General features: G+C 35.8%; 1 protein-coding gene across 6 annotated transcripts in view; it reads left to right on the top strand.

The window, feature by feature from the left end:
* Positions 1 to 16,597, top strand: part of TTC6 (tetratricopeptide repeat domain 6) — a 102,351-nt gene that overhangs the window by 25,210 nt on the left and 60,544 nt on the right. For 5 of the 6 annotated variants that reach the window (XM_039351797.1, XM_039351799.1, XM_039351798.1 and 2 more), the window contains 3 exons: positions 10,758 to 10,917; positions 11,601 to 11,705; positions 12,533 to 12,631. In XM_039351797.1, coding sequence (XP_039207731.1) covers positions 10,758 to 10,917; positions 11,601 to 11,705; positions 12,533 to 12,631 — 364 coding nt within the window. Of the gene's footprint in view, positions 1 to 9,035; positions 9,098 to 10,757; positions 10,918 to 11,600; positions 11,706 to 12,532; positions 12,632 to 16,597 lie in introns of those variants that run through there. The other variant, XM_039351800.1, reaches the window with a different exon arrangement.

Here is a 16,597-nt window from a genome sequence, read left to right as displayed (position 1 = left end):
TAGCCAGGTAAATATTTGCAGTAGGCAGTATTAGATATTACATATTCTTCCATTAGATATTAGATGTTAGATATTCTTCCACTGATAATAATAATAATAGTAATGATGATGATGATGATGATGGAAGGGAACTTGGAGGTCATCTAGTCCAACCCCCTGTTCAGGCAGGAAACCCTATACCATTTCAGACAAATTATGTCATGAGGTGAAGATTTTCAAATAGATAGTCGAAAGGTTTACACAGATTTAAATCCAAATAAAATCCAAATCTTGAAAAATTAAAGAAATGGACTGAAAGTAACAGAATGAAATTTAACACAGAGGAGTACAAAGTACGAAAGTATGAAGATTGTAAGAAGCAAAAAATTAAATGCAGAGATACAACATAAGAGATATCTAGCTTGCTATCAATATTTGTGAAAAAGAGTAATTGATTGCAAACTGAATATGAGTCAGCACTGGATTGACTCCTTTTTTATAGATGTGTCTGTAAAAAAGGCAAATCTAGTTTTAGACTGCATCATCAGAAATCTAGTTTTCAAATCATTGGATGTAACAGTTCTAGGACACTTCCTCTGAAACCAATGGTGAGCTGATGTCTTGCTGGCTTTTGCTGGCTAGCAAAATAGATTTTGCGAAGGGAATCATCTCTTGATGCTAGATTGAAGCAGGCATAATCATCCCAGAACAAAAGAGAGATCATTGAGGTCATCCCTGTGATTGGAAACAGTGACTCCTTGTGAGTAGACTTGACAAACATCTCTTTTTATGGTCAGCTTATGAGTAGGGTGGCTGAGAATAGGGACTACATCAAGCCCACACTTACAAAGCTTATTAACACTTTGTTGTTGTTAATTGCGAAGTCGTGTCCGACCCATCGCGACCCCATGGACAACGTTCCTCCAGGTCCTCCTGTCCTCTACCATCTTCTGGAGTCCATTTAAGTTCACACCTACTGCTTCAGTGACTCCATCCAGCCATCTCATTCTCTGTCGTCCCCTTCTTCTATTGCCCTCAATCTTTCCCAGCATTAGGCCCTTCTCCAGTGAGTCCTTCCTTCTCATTAGGTGGCCAAAGTATTTGAGTTTCAACTTCAGGATCTGGACTTCTAAAGAGCAGTCGGGGTTGATCTCTTCTAGGACTGACCGGTTTGAACACCTTGCAGTCCAAGGGACTCGCAGGAGTCTTCTCCAGCACCATAGTTCAAAGGCCTCAATTCTTTGGGGCTCAGCCTTTCTTATGGTCCAACTTTCACAGCCATACATTGAAACTGGGAAAACCATGGCCTGGACTATACGCACTTTTGTTAGCAGGGTGATGTCTCTGCTTTTTAGTATGCTGTCTAGATTTGCCATAGCTTTCCTCCCAGGAGCAAGCGTCTTTTAATTTCTTGGCTGCAGTCCCCATCTGAGGTGATCTTTGAGCCCAGAAAAATAAAATCTGTCACTACCTCCATTTCTTCCCCATCTATTTGCCAGGAATTGAGAGGGCCGGATGCCATGATTTGGTTTTCTTAATGTTGAGTTTCAAGCCAACTTTTGCACTCTCCTTCTTCACCCGCATCAAGAGGCTCTTTAGTTCCTCTTCACTTTCTGCCATTAGAGTGTATCATCTGCATATCTTAGGTTGTTGATATTTCTCCCGGCAATCTTAATTCCAACTTTTGATTCATCTAGCCCTGCCTTTCTCATGATGTGCTCTGCATATAAGTTAAATAGGCAGGGCGACAGTATACCGCCTTGCCGGACTCCTTTTCCAATTTTGAACCAATCAGTGGTTCCGTGTCCAGTTGTCACTGTTGCTTCTTGACCCGCATATAGGTTTCTCAAGAGACAAATGAGATGGTCTCGTACTCCCATCTCTTTAAGAACTTGCCACAATTTGTTGTGATCCACACAATCAAAGTCTTTGGCATAGTCAATGAAGCAGAAGTAGATGTTTTTCTGGAACTCCCTAGCTTTCTCCATGATCCAGCGTATGTTGGCAATTTGATCTCTAGTTCCTCTGCCTCTTCGAAATCCTGCCTGTACTTCTGGTAGTTCTCGATCTACATACTGCTGGAGTCTAGCTTGTAGGATTTTAAGCATAACTTTACTAGCATGTGAAATGAGTGTAATGGTGCGATAGTTAGAACATTCTTTGGCATTGCCTTTCTTTGGAATTGGAATGTAAACTGACCTTTTCCAATCCTGTGGCCACTGTTGAGTTTTCCAAATTTGCTGGCAAATTGAGTTTAGCACTTTTACTGCATCGTCTTTTAAGATTTTGAATAGCTCAGCTGGAATACTGTCACCTCCACTAGCTTTGTTGTTGCTCAGATTTTCTAAGGCCCATTTCACTTCACATTCTAGGATGTCTGGTTCGAGGTCAGTGACCATCTCATTGTGGTTATCTGGGATGCTAAGCTCATTCTTGTATAGTTCTTCTGTGTAGTTTTGCCATCTCTTCTTAATCTCTTCTGCCTCTGTTAGGTCTCTGCCATTTTGGTCCTTTATCATGCCCATCTTTGCATGAAACGTTCCCTTCATATCTCCATTTTCTTGAAGAGATCTCTGGTCCTCCCTATTCTGTTGTTTTCTTCTATTTCTTTGCACTGTTCATTTAAGAAGGCATTCTTATCTCTTCTAGCTACTCTCTGGAATTCTGCATTCAATTGGGTGTATCTTTCTCTTTCTCCTTTGCCTTTCGCTTCCCTTCTTTCCTCAGCTATTTGCAAAGCTTCCTCAGACAGCCATTTTGCTTTCTTGCATTTCTTTTTCTTTGGGATGGTTTTAGTTGCTACCTCTTGTACAATGTTGCGAACTTCCATCCATAGTTCTTCAGGCACTCTGTCTATCAGATCTAATTCCTTAAATCTATTTGTCACCTCTACTGTATATTCATCAGGAATATGATTTAGTTCATACCTGAGTGGCCTAGTGCTTTTCCCTACTTTTTTCAATTTAAGCCTAAATTTTGCAACGAGAAGCTCATGATCTGAGCCACAGCCAGCTCCTGGTCTTGTTTTTACTGACTGTATAGAGCTTCTCCATCTTTGGCTGCAGAGCACATAGTCAATCTGATTTCTATGTTGACCGTCTGGTGATGTCCATGTGTAGAGCCATCTCTTGGGTTGTTGGAAAAGAGTGTTTGTTATGACCATCGTATTCTCTTGACAAAATTCTATCAGCCTGTGCCCTGCTTCATTTTGTACTCCAAGGCCAAACTTGCCTGTTATTCCGGTTATCTTTTGGCTTCCTACCTTAGCATTCCAATCCCCCATGATGATAAGGACATCATTTTTTGGTGTTAATTCTATAAGGTGCTGTAGGGCTTCATAGAACCGGTCAATTTCATCCTCTTCAGCACCAGTGGTTGGGGCATAGATTTGGACTATTGTGATATTGAATGGTTTGCCTTGGATTCGAATTGAGATCATTCTGTCATTTTGGGGATTGTATCCCAGTATTGCTTTTCCTATTCTTTTATTGACTATGAAGGCTACTCCATTTCTTCTGAGGGATTCTTGCCCACAGTAGTATACCTGATGGTCATCTGAGTTAAATTCACCCATTCCTGTCCATTTTAGTTCGCTGATTCCTAAGATGTCGATGTTCAGTCTTGTCATCTCTTTTTTGACTACGTCTAGCTTGCCTTGATTCATGGATCTTACATTCCAGGTTCCTATGGAGAAAAAATCTTTACAGCATCGGACTTTCCTTTCACCACCAGATATATCCACAGCTGAGCGTCCTTTCGGCTTTGGCCCAGTCGCTTCATTCTTTCTGGCGCTACTAGTACTAGCCCTCTGCTCTTCCCCAGTAGCATATTGGACACCTTCCGACCTGAGGGGCTCATCTTCCAGCGTCATATCTTTTTTCCTTTTAGTACTGTCCATGGGGTTTTCATGGCAAAGATACTGGAGTGGTTTGCCATTTCCTTCTCCAGTGGATCACATTTTGTCAGAACTCTCTGCTATAACCTGTCCATCTTGGGTGGCCCTGCACAGCATAGCTTATAGCTTCATTGAGTTACGCAAGCCCCTTCGCCACGACAAGGCAGTAATCCATAAAGGGGTATTAACACTTATTAACTACTTTTTGGATTTTTTTTTTTTCATATTGGAGAGATTAAGACTCTTCACACTGGCTAGGTTTTATTGCATTCATTGGGTGAGCCTCCTTAAAAAATGATGGTATAAATTTGATTTCAAAAGTTTTAAAAATATATTAATTTTTGGACAATGCAGCAAAAGAGTGCTTAATATAAGGATTTTAGAAAGTTAATAACAGATTAAGGGGTAAGAGGGATTTGGAATATAGTTTTGAATTATTTGGAAGAATTTTTCTTATGGGAAAATATAGATTGCATTTGTGTGTGTTTTTTAATGATAAGGAGACCATGAAGACTGAACAGTAGAGCCAGAATCTCAAAGATGATTTTCAAAAGGCAACTGGACTTGTTTTTTTCCTTGAAAATGTTTCACTTCTCATCCAAGAAGCTTTTTCAGTTCTGATTGAAAGGTAGGGAATGGGAAGATAGTGGCAGAAGATAAAGAAAATGGAACAGAAATCCCTAGTGCAAATTTTAAAATACCTTTCAGCCAGGTTTGCGGACAGGATGGAATAAATGCCTTATAAAATTGGTAGAAAATGTTCCATTGTGTTGTAAAACAAGAATGAGCTGCAATGGATGCCTATAACCTGAATTTCAAGAGGAATTAAATTCGATGGATGACTCATTTCCAAAGGAGATGAACAAATATTAAGCCAGGAAATTTATCTGGATAATTTTTTTCTTCTAGCTAAACAAAAGAGCTCTTCTAAGATTTGAAAAGACTGTTTTAGAAGCAATAAACAAAAAGATAACTTTTTTATTGATACACAAGTTAAAGTTCTGAAGGATTTTTGCTTTGAAACACAGATCAACAGCACACTACCCTTTAGGCTTCTTTTTGAAAGTGTTAAAAAATAATTTTTAAAAATCAGAGAAGATTTATAAGTTCGGCTTGTTGACAAGGTTAAAAGAAGAAAACAGTTATATTTTAGTTATAGCCCTTATTGGATTTTTGCTGACAAAGATTGATTGATGTAATATTTGGAGCTTGTTTTCCTTAACTCAGAGATAAGCTATGGGGAGTAGAGAAATTACATTTTATTTAGAGGTGATAAGCTATTAAAATGTATTTTTATCTGCTGGGAAGAAGAGAGAGGTTTCTTTTTTTCTTTCTCCATTTTCTGCTTCACATCCTTCCTTTTTCTGATATTTTGTTGTTTGTATTTTTCGTATTTTATATTGACTTTAGTTCTCTGCATGTATAATTCTTAATAAATTTATTTGGAAATAAGGAAGCAATAGTTCTTTGTCAGACTCCATCTTAAGTACTGTATACAATTTTGGGCACCAAAAAATTATTCAGAAGGGGTGTGAGAATGATCAAAGAATTAAAACCAAAGTCCCCTAAAGAAAAATGGAAGTTGAGCATTTTTAAACTTGAGAGAAGAAAATAGAGGGAAGAATATAATAGCTCTCTTCAAATAACTGAAAGCATATTGAGCAGAAAAAGGTCAAAATTTGTTTCTGCTCCATTTAAGGACTGTTCCCTTGTTGTTCCAGAGATTTGGACATACAGGTAATTCTTCCCTAACGATCACAGTTGAGAAAGCAATTCTGTTGCTAAATGATGCAGTCACTAAGTGAGATATCATGTGATCGTAACAGGCTTACAACCTCATTTCTGCTGCGGCTGTTAAGTAAATCACCATGCTGATTAGGTGAAATGTGACATGACTATGATGGGCTTACAACTCACTTCGGCCATTTATGACCTCACTTCTGCAGTCATTAAACAAATCACTTGTGGTTGTTAAACAAGACATCGCATGACTGTGACTTGAGATTTTAATGCTAGCTTCTCCATTGACTCTGCTTATCAAAAGCAAGCTGTGAAGTATGTAAATGGTAATCATGTGACTACGGGACACTTTGACTGTCATAAACTTATGCTGTCTGCAAAGGGCTTGAATCTCAACCTCATGACTGCAGGGATGCTGAGATGATTGTAAGTGCAAGGAACAGTTGTAAAGTTCCTTTTTCAGTGCTGTTGTAACTTTGAACAGTCCCCAAAAGGTTAGTTATTAAGGGAGGACTATCTGTAGAATAAATTACAGGAAGGCCAATTCATAATGAAAGTTAGAATAAAACTTTGTAATAGTGGAATCAGTTACCTAGAGAAGTGGTGAGCTCCCTTTTTCTGAATGTGTTCAGGTGGAGGCTGCAGTAGATATGTCTAAAATGATTTCAGTTGGTTCTGCACTAATCTAGGATAGACTCAATACGTAAATGGCCCCTTACAGCTCTATTATTCTATAGTCTTTCAACAACTCTTACTGGCAGAGCAGTTTTTTAGTTTACTTATTATTATACTGAGATTATATGCCAGATATTGCATGCATGCAATGTATAAAGCTTGAATATGGTTCCTCTCACCCTAAAGGTGACCTGCTAATTAATACTTTTATATGAAATAGGCCAGTGTTTCTCAACCTTGGCCGTTTGAAGATGTGTGTGTCTCGACTCCCAGAATTCAGTATTGCATAAACTGTAATATGAGGGATAAATGGTGATCAAACAAAAGTCTTGTCAGGGTTACAGAAGTGATATATTCTGAATTGAACTGAATTGAATCTAACCATCTTGTGTAAGAATTCTATTTTGCCTTGCTAATAAAAGATTTTTATTACTGTTTTAGTTACAGAAATAGGGAGATTTCTCATCTTTTGTTTAGTAAGAGAGCTAATGAATTACCAGTAGAGGTCACTGTTGTAATATCCTAACAATAATATGTGTATCTAGGAAGTCATCAGGTTAAATGATATATGAGAAATAATGAGCAAAAGAAATTAAATGTAAGCTAGATTTTAAAAAAATCTAATTAAATCTATTTTATACAATAGCATATGATACTTTACTATTCTTGCAAAACATCCCTCTTTCCACTATATCTGTATAGTAGTTCCTGACTTACAACAGTTTGTTTAGTGACCATTCGAAGTTACAACAAAGTGACTTATAACCGATTTTCACACTTACGACCATTGCAGCATTCCCAAGTTCAAGTGATCAAAATTCAGAAACTTAGCAAACTGGTTCATATTAATGACAGTTGCAATGTCCCAGGGTCATGTGATTAGCCCTTTTGGCCTTCTGACAAGCAAAGTCAATGGGGAAGCCAGATTCACTGAACAACTGGGACAAAAAAGGTTGTAAAATGGACAAAACTCACTTAACAAATGTCTCACTTAGCAACATAAATTTGGGGTTCAATTGTGGCTGTAAGTCAAAGACTACCTGTACATACATCTCTTTATAAACATGTCTTCATATGTCTTTATACACTGCTTTTCAGTTTGAGGGACTCACCAGCTCCATCCATCCATGACTTTTGCAGGTTTTCCCTTGCCCTCAAGCTAGTCACTCTTGCTTCCCATATTGATTTTGCAGTTCAGTCCTCATAGGACCAGACCACCTTGATATAATTCTTCTGCTCTGATCATTCACTTTAAATTTACTCCCTTCATTCTGCATGTATTTTTTTAACCTTATTCAGCCCTTTTTACCATATGTACTTCCTAAATATTCAACATACTTTATATTTCTCTTGACATAACAAAACTCTTATTTTCATATGACAAAGTAAGTACAAGTAGTCCTTGACTTATAACAGTTCATTTAGTGACCGTTCAAAGTTACAATGGTACTGAAAAAAATAACTTATGACCATTTTTCACATGACCTTTGTAATATCCTCGTGATCATGTGATCAAAATTCCAATGCTTGGCCACTGACTCATACTTATGACCGTTGCTATGTCCCAAGGTCATTTGTTCACCTTTTGCAACTTTTTGACAAGCGAAATCAATGGGGAAGCCAAATTCACTTAACAATCATGTTACTAACTTATCAACTGAGGTGATTCACTTAACAATGGTGGCCAGAAAGGTCATAAAATGGGGCAAAACTCACTTAACAAATGTCTCACTTAATGACAGAAAGTTTGGGCTCAATTGTGATTGTAAGTTGAGGACTACCTGTATGTTGTTTGCACTTTTGTTTTCACTTTTGAGTTTTTTACACAAACATATTAGTTACTATCTTATCTTTCCTAGGATTTTCATATCTTAAGCTTTCTCCATTCATTTCCCCATTTTTGCTTAAAAAAATCTGAAATAGCATATAATAATCTATTAGCTCTAGTATTTTGCCATTAAGCTATAAAATGCAAACATTTACTACATTTTTCTTGTCATATATAATAACCTTGGTCTGACATAATAATGTTTAGGTCTTTACTCCTTGTTGCATTATAGAATCTGTCTAACATTTGCTGCAAATCTTTAGAGTTTTTCAGCCAATATCATCACATAGTTGTACGACATTCCACAATTAAATCTTATTCATCTTATCATACATTTTCTCTAAATGAAAAGTGTACCATTTATAGGGACATGCCAAAGGTAAAAATGTTGTCTGCAGATCCCCTGCCAGCATAATGCTGCATTTGATGTCTCAGATACCACCTTTCGTATCTTTTCATTTAGAATTCTGCTAAATGATGAACATTAACATCAATGAAGGAGAAGGAACATCAATATACTGTTAATATTGGGGCCCTAATTGATGGATGACCTCACCCAGTGGTTGCGGGATGAGAACATCAGCCCAAAACTGGCTCATGTACTATGACCCCTCTCCATTGTCAACACTGACTGGACCCAACCCTAGAGAAAGAAACTCTGTAACAAGATGCCCCTCGCACTCAAACCCCAAAAGCCAGTCCAGGATACTGTGATTGACAGTATCAAAAGCTGCTGAGAGATGAGCTGGAGGATAGACACACCATCCTATTCTAGCTCTAGCAAAGGTCATTGACAAGCCCAATAAATGCTGTCCAGATAATCTGCTTCCTCCAAGATCCTCTGTAACTGCTATTCAACCACCTTCTCAATGTTCTTAATAGAAACTGAGCAATAGTTATTCAGGGGACTGCTAGATGACTTCTTCAACTTCCTCCAACCACACTCCACCTTTCTCTTCTGTTCTAAACAGGTTTTAAAGGTAACTTGTCCAATTTTGTGTGCTGGATTCTAATGCAAGGGAAATGCCACTGTTACTTAGATTTTGTTCACTTTTCCTCTTTCACTTCACTTTCTTAGTTAAAGAAAGTTGGAATAATTCCTTTTAAGCATTAGAGAACATGGCAGGTGTCTTTTATCTTCTTTTTACAATGAGGAAAAAAAAATGACTCAGAGCATTTCGTTTGCACAAGCAGACGGAGACATTTTATGAAACAGCTAAAAAAAAAGTATGAGCACTGTGGTGATTAAAATATATAAGCTTTGTATCAATTTCTGTGGTTTGCAAAACCCCTCTTTTTATAGCTTGAAGGTAAGAAATGAATTTGGAGAAACGGGTTAAAGGAAAGGGAAATCACAATGCAATTTATCTCTGTAGTATCTAATAATATTGCAACAACAGCAGGATTGAAAATGATGACAGCTGGAATCAAGGTAGGCTAAAACACTAACAGGTTGAGATATGCAGAGGACAGCACTTTATTAGTTGGAAATGAAGACTTAGAATGACATATTTTACGAAACGAAAAATGGAAAAAATATAGAAAAATAGAAAATTGGCGATGTAGAAATATCACAATAGAAAGTATCAAAGACTAAATAAATTACTGTATGAAAATAAAGTGCTTTACTTGAGTTTAGGCACAATAAGATTACTCGTGTAATATTATATCCAATATTCAGATTTATTCAACAATCTGTATGTCAGATTGTATGTCAATTCATAAGAATTGATTAAAGCAGTTGAAGGCAGCTCCAAACTCCCCAGCTTTTATCTAGGAGAAATATTGATAGTATGCCTTTATTTCATCCAGAAGAAACAGGATTATATATAGCACTTTCTGCTGCCAGCTCTAGTACTTCACTTTATTCATTGCAGTAAGCCATATATCTGTTTTTTTTATTTAGAATGATATACTTATATAAATCAGGTATGTACTGACAAACTTTCTGAAAATGGTGGTGAAGCCTGTAACTGGACATTGTTTATTTCATCAGACTGTATTCGTCCTACATTAAGAAGGATTTGCTTCCCTTGCAAAAACAATTAGTAAACATTAACAATTTAAAGTAGAGCTACTGTATGCTTATATCTTAAAGCTTAAAGCTATTATCTAGTATAATTCCAACTGTGAGTTTAGATTTTTTTTTTCTGGGCTGCTTAACATGTATGAATGAATTATGCAATTCTGCATATTTTCATTTAAAACATCTGAGAGCTATAAGAACTTCAATTGGATGTGATAGTTGACTCGTCTTTGTATTTGTCAAACTGTTCTAAAATCATAGTTGTGGTACTTTCATCTAAGATATTGTTTGCTTGGTTTTATTCTTGAAATTGAGCTACACATGCAAAAGGAATAAATAGCCAATTTATCCTATATAGTACATATAGCCAGTTTATCCTATATAGTACAGCTTCAGTCAATGGCTGATGTTTTTGCCTATACTGACACAAGATTCATTTCTCAGTGTTACTCATTATCTCACATTGGAAAGAAAAGTTCTACAAATCTTTACTTGTATCTGCTAATGTACATGCTCTAATTTGGCTGGGGGAGAGGGACCCTGAATGAATATTGTACTTTATGATGTGCATTATAAATAACCCAACAGTTTCTACAAAATAGATTTTATTTCAGGATTTATAATGAAGGACTTCCCATTTCTGAAGTATGCCAAAGCAGTCAGGAAGATGGAATTCAGGTTTTACCTCCAAAGTCACCAAGAAGTATGCCTGAGTGGCAAAGAATAGCTGAGTTCTATGTTGAGAAGCCTCAACTGAAATTGTTAGGAAAAAAGGTATGGTTTCATTCATACTTGTAGTAATTTATAAGAACGCTTTGAAGTATTTTTAAGAAATCCCATTTTTGAAGAGTAGCTGAGATTGGTTTTCTTTAAATCTTGCAAAAGCAAACATACAAAGTAGCTTATAAAGATCTGGGAGTCTTACATTAAGATAGAAGGTCTAGCACCGGACAGACTTCTATATTCTTTCTTTTCTGTCAGTATTCTGGGATTAAGTTAATTGAAAATAAGAGGTCTGTCTTTGATAAAATTCTCTAAAATTATTTCCCTATCTTGTGGCAAACAACAATATGTGGCTATAGCTACTTAACAGATACATTGGGAAACATGCAGTTTTTAAAAAGAAACTGACTTTTATTGATATTTATAAAAACATAAGAGTTTACTTTAGCTTAAGTCATACATTTGAAACACCAAATACAGCACTTTTCTAAATGCTCTCTGAAAGGGATAGACAATCTTGAGCTCACACTCAAAGTTACCTGGTGGGAAGGTGATAGTGATACTTTGGATGGAAGTTTTTTTTTTAATGCCCAAAGCAGTAGCGCTTTGGACTATTTGAGAACAGCAAAATATGTATATTACACAATAAATCTGCTGTTTATTTAAGCAATGTGCTTAGAATAAATGCTTAATAACATATCACACTAAATCTGTTTTCAAAATATTTTTTGAAGATGAAACTTCAGCCTGGATCTCTAAAAATGTTTTGGACTCCAGCTCCCCATAAATTTTCGGCTCCTCTGTCTGTTATGAAGGAAATCTTGTTTTCCAAGTATGAGGTAAACTTTCTGAACGTATTTGAAGACCACGTGAAATTTAGCACCAGGTTTCTTTTTTCCTAAATGAGCAATTATGCAGAGAGAGGATCTATATTTAATATCTAAAATACAGGATCTATATTTAATATGTAAAATACAGGATCTATATTTAATATGTAAAATACAGAACAATTAAAGATTTACTTTAATTCAGGTAACTATGATATATTTTTCTGCAATAATACAGAATTTATTACAAAATGTCCTTTTAATAATTATATGTATCTTGCCCTAATCATTGACATATTTTATATAAGAACTATGTTCATAAATATTTTACTTTCTAGGTTTTCAGTATTTGTATAACTTAAAGATTAATGGTGACATCTCCTTGAGAAGTACACAGCCTGATCTTCTAGTTCTATTTATTTATCTGTTTCCTTGTTTATAGTGAAGTATGAAGCCAAACTGAGACTGCTTACAATATTTATTGTTCCAACATCTGTAGCTCTAAATTTTTTTTATAGTTTTTTTAAAAAGAAAACCTTGAAGGTTTGTTTAATTTTAGGAATGTGGGATGCTAATGTAACCACAATTAAATTAAGCCAAAATGAATAATTTTTTTAAATATGATTTCTTACTCTAAATATAATGGTGGGCTACCCACTGAGCCTTCCTTCCCTCATCACTCTCACCTAAACAAAAATGAAACCTTGTATATTATGGCTGAAATTGGAATTTAATTATTTTCTTGAACGTACGTTTAGATTTTATAGAGTCTAAGATTACTGTTAATCACTACATAGTAATTATCATAGAAAAACACATTCTGTTTAATTTTTTTTCAGAGCAATTTGGTTCATGGGGTAATTTATGAAGATTTTTCTATTGATCTTCAAGAGAAAGAAAAGGCAGAAGATGAAGATGACGTTGACTATTTATTTTCTGTATGTATTGTAGTTATAGATAAGATAACCTTTATTATTTTTTACTGTGAGCACATTGGCCATGCTATACATGTATATACATATAAATATTATTCATTATCCATTTTGAATACATAGCCAAAAGAGGAAACCTGAGAGTTCACACTGTTGAGGCTATATGGAACAAAACTGTGATTGAATCTGGATGTTCTGCCTTGGATACCACGAAGCCTTCTCCTAGAAGGTAACAAGGAAAACAGGTCATGAAGTGGATGTGTAGTGTCCCAGATAATCCTGGGGACCTTGCTCAAGGATCTCTTATAGAACATAGAAGGAAGTGAATTAGCAATAATCTTTTCTGCCATCCTCACCATTCTCTGCATCAGCTTTCTGTCTGATGCTCTCGATCATCCCTCTATAAAAAGTGATAAGGACGGGGAAAAGAAGATGTACTTTTCTCATGTGGCACAGAAAATGCAGGTGCTGCTGTGCCATTACCAGTATTTCACTATTGAGCAACCAAGCTAGCCTACCCATTAGCTGCACACCCAGAAACCTGATGCTGTTAACCACCTCCACATATGATTCATTAATATACAGAGGTGTGTGGCTGTGTCTGCCTTTTCTGAAATCAACAATGATCTCTTTAGTTTTTCCTATGTTTAAAACAAGGCTGTTTTTGTTACACCATTTCACCAAACTCTCTACTTCCTTGCAATAAGCACCCTCATTGTCATCTTGAATAAGGCTCACTGCTGTTGTATCATCTGCATACTTCACAATATGATTGGTGGCAATCCTAGCACAACAGTCATGGGTCAACAGGGTGAACAACAGTGGACTTAGGACACAGCTCTGAGGAGAACCAGAGCTCAAGAAAATGGTGTTAGAAATATTAGTCCTGACTTCCAGTTTGCCATTGCAGCCGCCGCGGCTGCTAGAAGGCAACCTCCATCTTTCACGTTCGATTTTGCACTGCTGGGGGTCCCTGGAAAGGGTCAAAAGTTGCTCTGTAGGGGCGACAAGCAAGGAAGGGATCCCCGCTTGATCATGGGAGGGCGGTAGCTCTTCCGCTTGATCCGGGGCAGCCCTCCAAACCGGCGAATGAAAGACTAGCCATAGAAATATGGCCTGTCACTAGGCTGCAGACAGCTGAAGTTAAACTTACCACTAGGCACTTCTAAAGCAACCTCTCTTCAATCCTAATTTTCTTTTCTACCTGTATAAGCTGCCCAAAGTATTTTTCCCCCTGTGGAGGGAAGGGAAATCCTATCCTACCCACTAAGAGCAACGGCAACTGACTATTCAGGGGAGTTTAAAATGCTGAAAGAATAACCTTATTTTAAGTGGATTTATATGTTTCTAAAATTTGGGGGCCAAAAGATTTCTTATCCCTACCGAAGATTTGGGTTTTTACTTACAAAAAAGAAGTAAAATTGGAAAAAGAATTATAAAAATGTTGGACTTAAAAAACCTTAAACGGCATTGGTGACATCTTGTGGCTAAATCTGATACTACAATCTATTATTGTCTAAAAGAGACTTGGCTGGAAGCCCAGACTACAGATAAGACTCCTTCAACCTTGGCAGATACCAGCTGTGAGAAGCTCAGCTGTGTTCTATACACAGTGATAAAATTATTTTCATCCCCTGATTGTAAAGCTTTTAATTTAATACACCACTAAGATTATATGGATGAAACTATTCTTACAGCTTCTGATGAAATAAGACGCTATAGAAAAGAACAAGATGTTAGCCTAGATATTAAAACTCTAACTTTGACTACAATTAAAGAATCAACTACACAAAATACAATAGAAGAAGTGGAACAATCAAATACTATGATAGAGGATTCAACGGACCAACAAACACAGTTAATGGAAAACTCACAAAAGGGACTGATAACACTGAAAATGGAAAAAACTTTCTATATAAACCAGAAGAAATCTGAGGAGCAAGAAGAAGAACAAACCGAAGGGAGGATAAACATTCCAGGACAACTATGGGGAGATGGAATAATACCGAGACGATTTGTTAGTCCTCCCAAAAGAATGGCGATTGGATGGTCTCTTTTATCTCAAATAATATATACAACAACAGAGAAAGATCTATTTGATGATTAAAAAGCACGGACATGGAAGGCGAGTTGGCAAAGAAAGAAAGCTAGATTAAGGCTGAAGAAAATTGGGGTTTGGATTTATTAGTGAGGATGTTATGTTACTAATTAAAATAGAATATACTCAAATAGACAAGATTTGTACTTTGAATACTATATTATGCTATGAATTGAGATAAAGAAAACTTTGGTCATCTAAAACTTGAAAGTATAAATACCAAAAGTTAAATCCGAATATTGATGGGAAATTAAAAATTGAGGAAAACAAATAAATAGGATATTGATTGTCTATAAAGATTGAATGTAAAAGTAATTAAGATACATATAAGCTAAAATGTATTGATAAATACATTGATAAATATAATAAATATTTTTTTACTTAGTTGACATAATAAGAACTGTATTAGCTTAAATATGAGATAGTAGATATTAAGAGAAAAAGAGAGGAAGTATTTATGTTGAAATAAGGGAAATTTTGGTCATTAAATTTAGACATTTGGAAATCGGTAGAAAATAATGTTATTTTGTATTATTAATTAGATGCTGTAAGATGGTGAGAAATAGAATATATTCAAATAGATAGGATATGTATTTTTAATATTAGATTTTGTGATGAATTGTGGTAAAGGAAACTTTGGTTACCTAAAACTTTGAAGTTATAAATATTAAATGTTAAATTTAAATATTGATGGAAAACTAAAAATTGGAAAAAACTAATTATAGGATATTGATTTTCTATAAAGATTGCATGTTAAAGCAGTTAGGATATGTATAAGCTAAATGTAACAATATTATTTTTATTTAATTGATATAATAAGAATTGTATTAGCTTAAATATGAGATAGTAAATACTAAGGGAAAAAGAAAGGAAATATTTAATGCAGTAGTTTGAGATTTATACTAAAGATACTTGCATGTTATTGAATTATTGAGTAACCCAGTCACCACGCTGCCTTTTAAATACTTAAATGTAAAACTAGAAAATCAATAAAACTTTTTTTTAAAAAAAGAAATATTAGTCCCAACTCTCACATACTGGGGCCTATCAATAAGAAAATTAAGAATCCAGTTGCACAAAGAAGTATTAAAGCCTAAAAGGTCCAGTTTGTTTACTAGATGCTGAGGAATGATTGTATTAAATGCCAAACTGAAGTCGACAAATAGCATTTGCACATCAGTGTTTCTTTCCTCTTAAGTGCGCCAAGCTTAGATGGAGAACAGAAGAAATAGCATCCTTTGTAGAGTGATTTAGACAGTAAGCAAACTGAAGCGAGTCAAATGCTGGAGGGAGGCTGGATATAATAAAGTCCTTTATCAGCCTCTCAAAACATTTCATAATGATGGATGTAAGTGCAACTGGACAGTAATCATTGAGATCCATAATTGTAGACTTTTTTTGGCACTGGCAAAATGATGGCTATCTTAAAACACGATGGGACCACTGCCTGCTGCAATGAAAGATTGAAAATATCAGTAAGAACACAAGCTAACTTTTCTGTATATTCCCTAAGAACATGCTCGGGGCATGCTGCTTTCCAAATGTTAACTTTCCTCAATGTTCTCCAGACAGAGGTAACATCAAAGCTAAGCACTTGCTCATCAGGATGAGGCACAGTTTGGCAAATAGTTTCCAAACTGCTATTTGGCTTACTGCTTACTGCTACTTCCTATTTCACCTGGTAGATCTTAGGAGAACAGAAAGAGCTTGTATATGATACAAAGTAATAGTATCAATATATGGCAGTCAACAACACTATAAGATGTGTGAGGGGCATGGCACAAAATTGCCTGTCTTAACAGGAACGTGTGGGAAGGCTGACATTCTATAAACTTATAAAAAATAATGTAGCCTTTTTACTGCAGCCAAACATA

The sequence above is a fragment of the Crotalus tigris genome, unplaced genomic scaffold, assembly GCF_016545835.1.
Source record: "Crotalus tigris isolate CLP2741 ecotype Arizona unplaced genomic scaffold, ASM1654583v1 scf7180000018371.15429387391:27106975, whole genome shotgun sequence".
In the NCBI taxonomy this organism is placed as follows: Eukaryota; Metazoa; Chordata; class Lepidosauria; order Squamata; family Viperidae; genus Crotalus; species Crotalus tigris.
The sequence above is the reverse complement of the archived record's forward strand: the minus strand, read 5'-3'. Positions and strand labels throughout refer to the sequence as shown.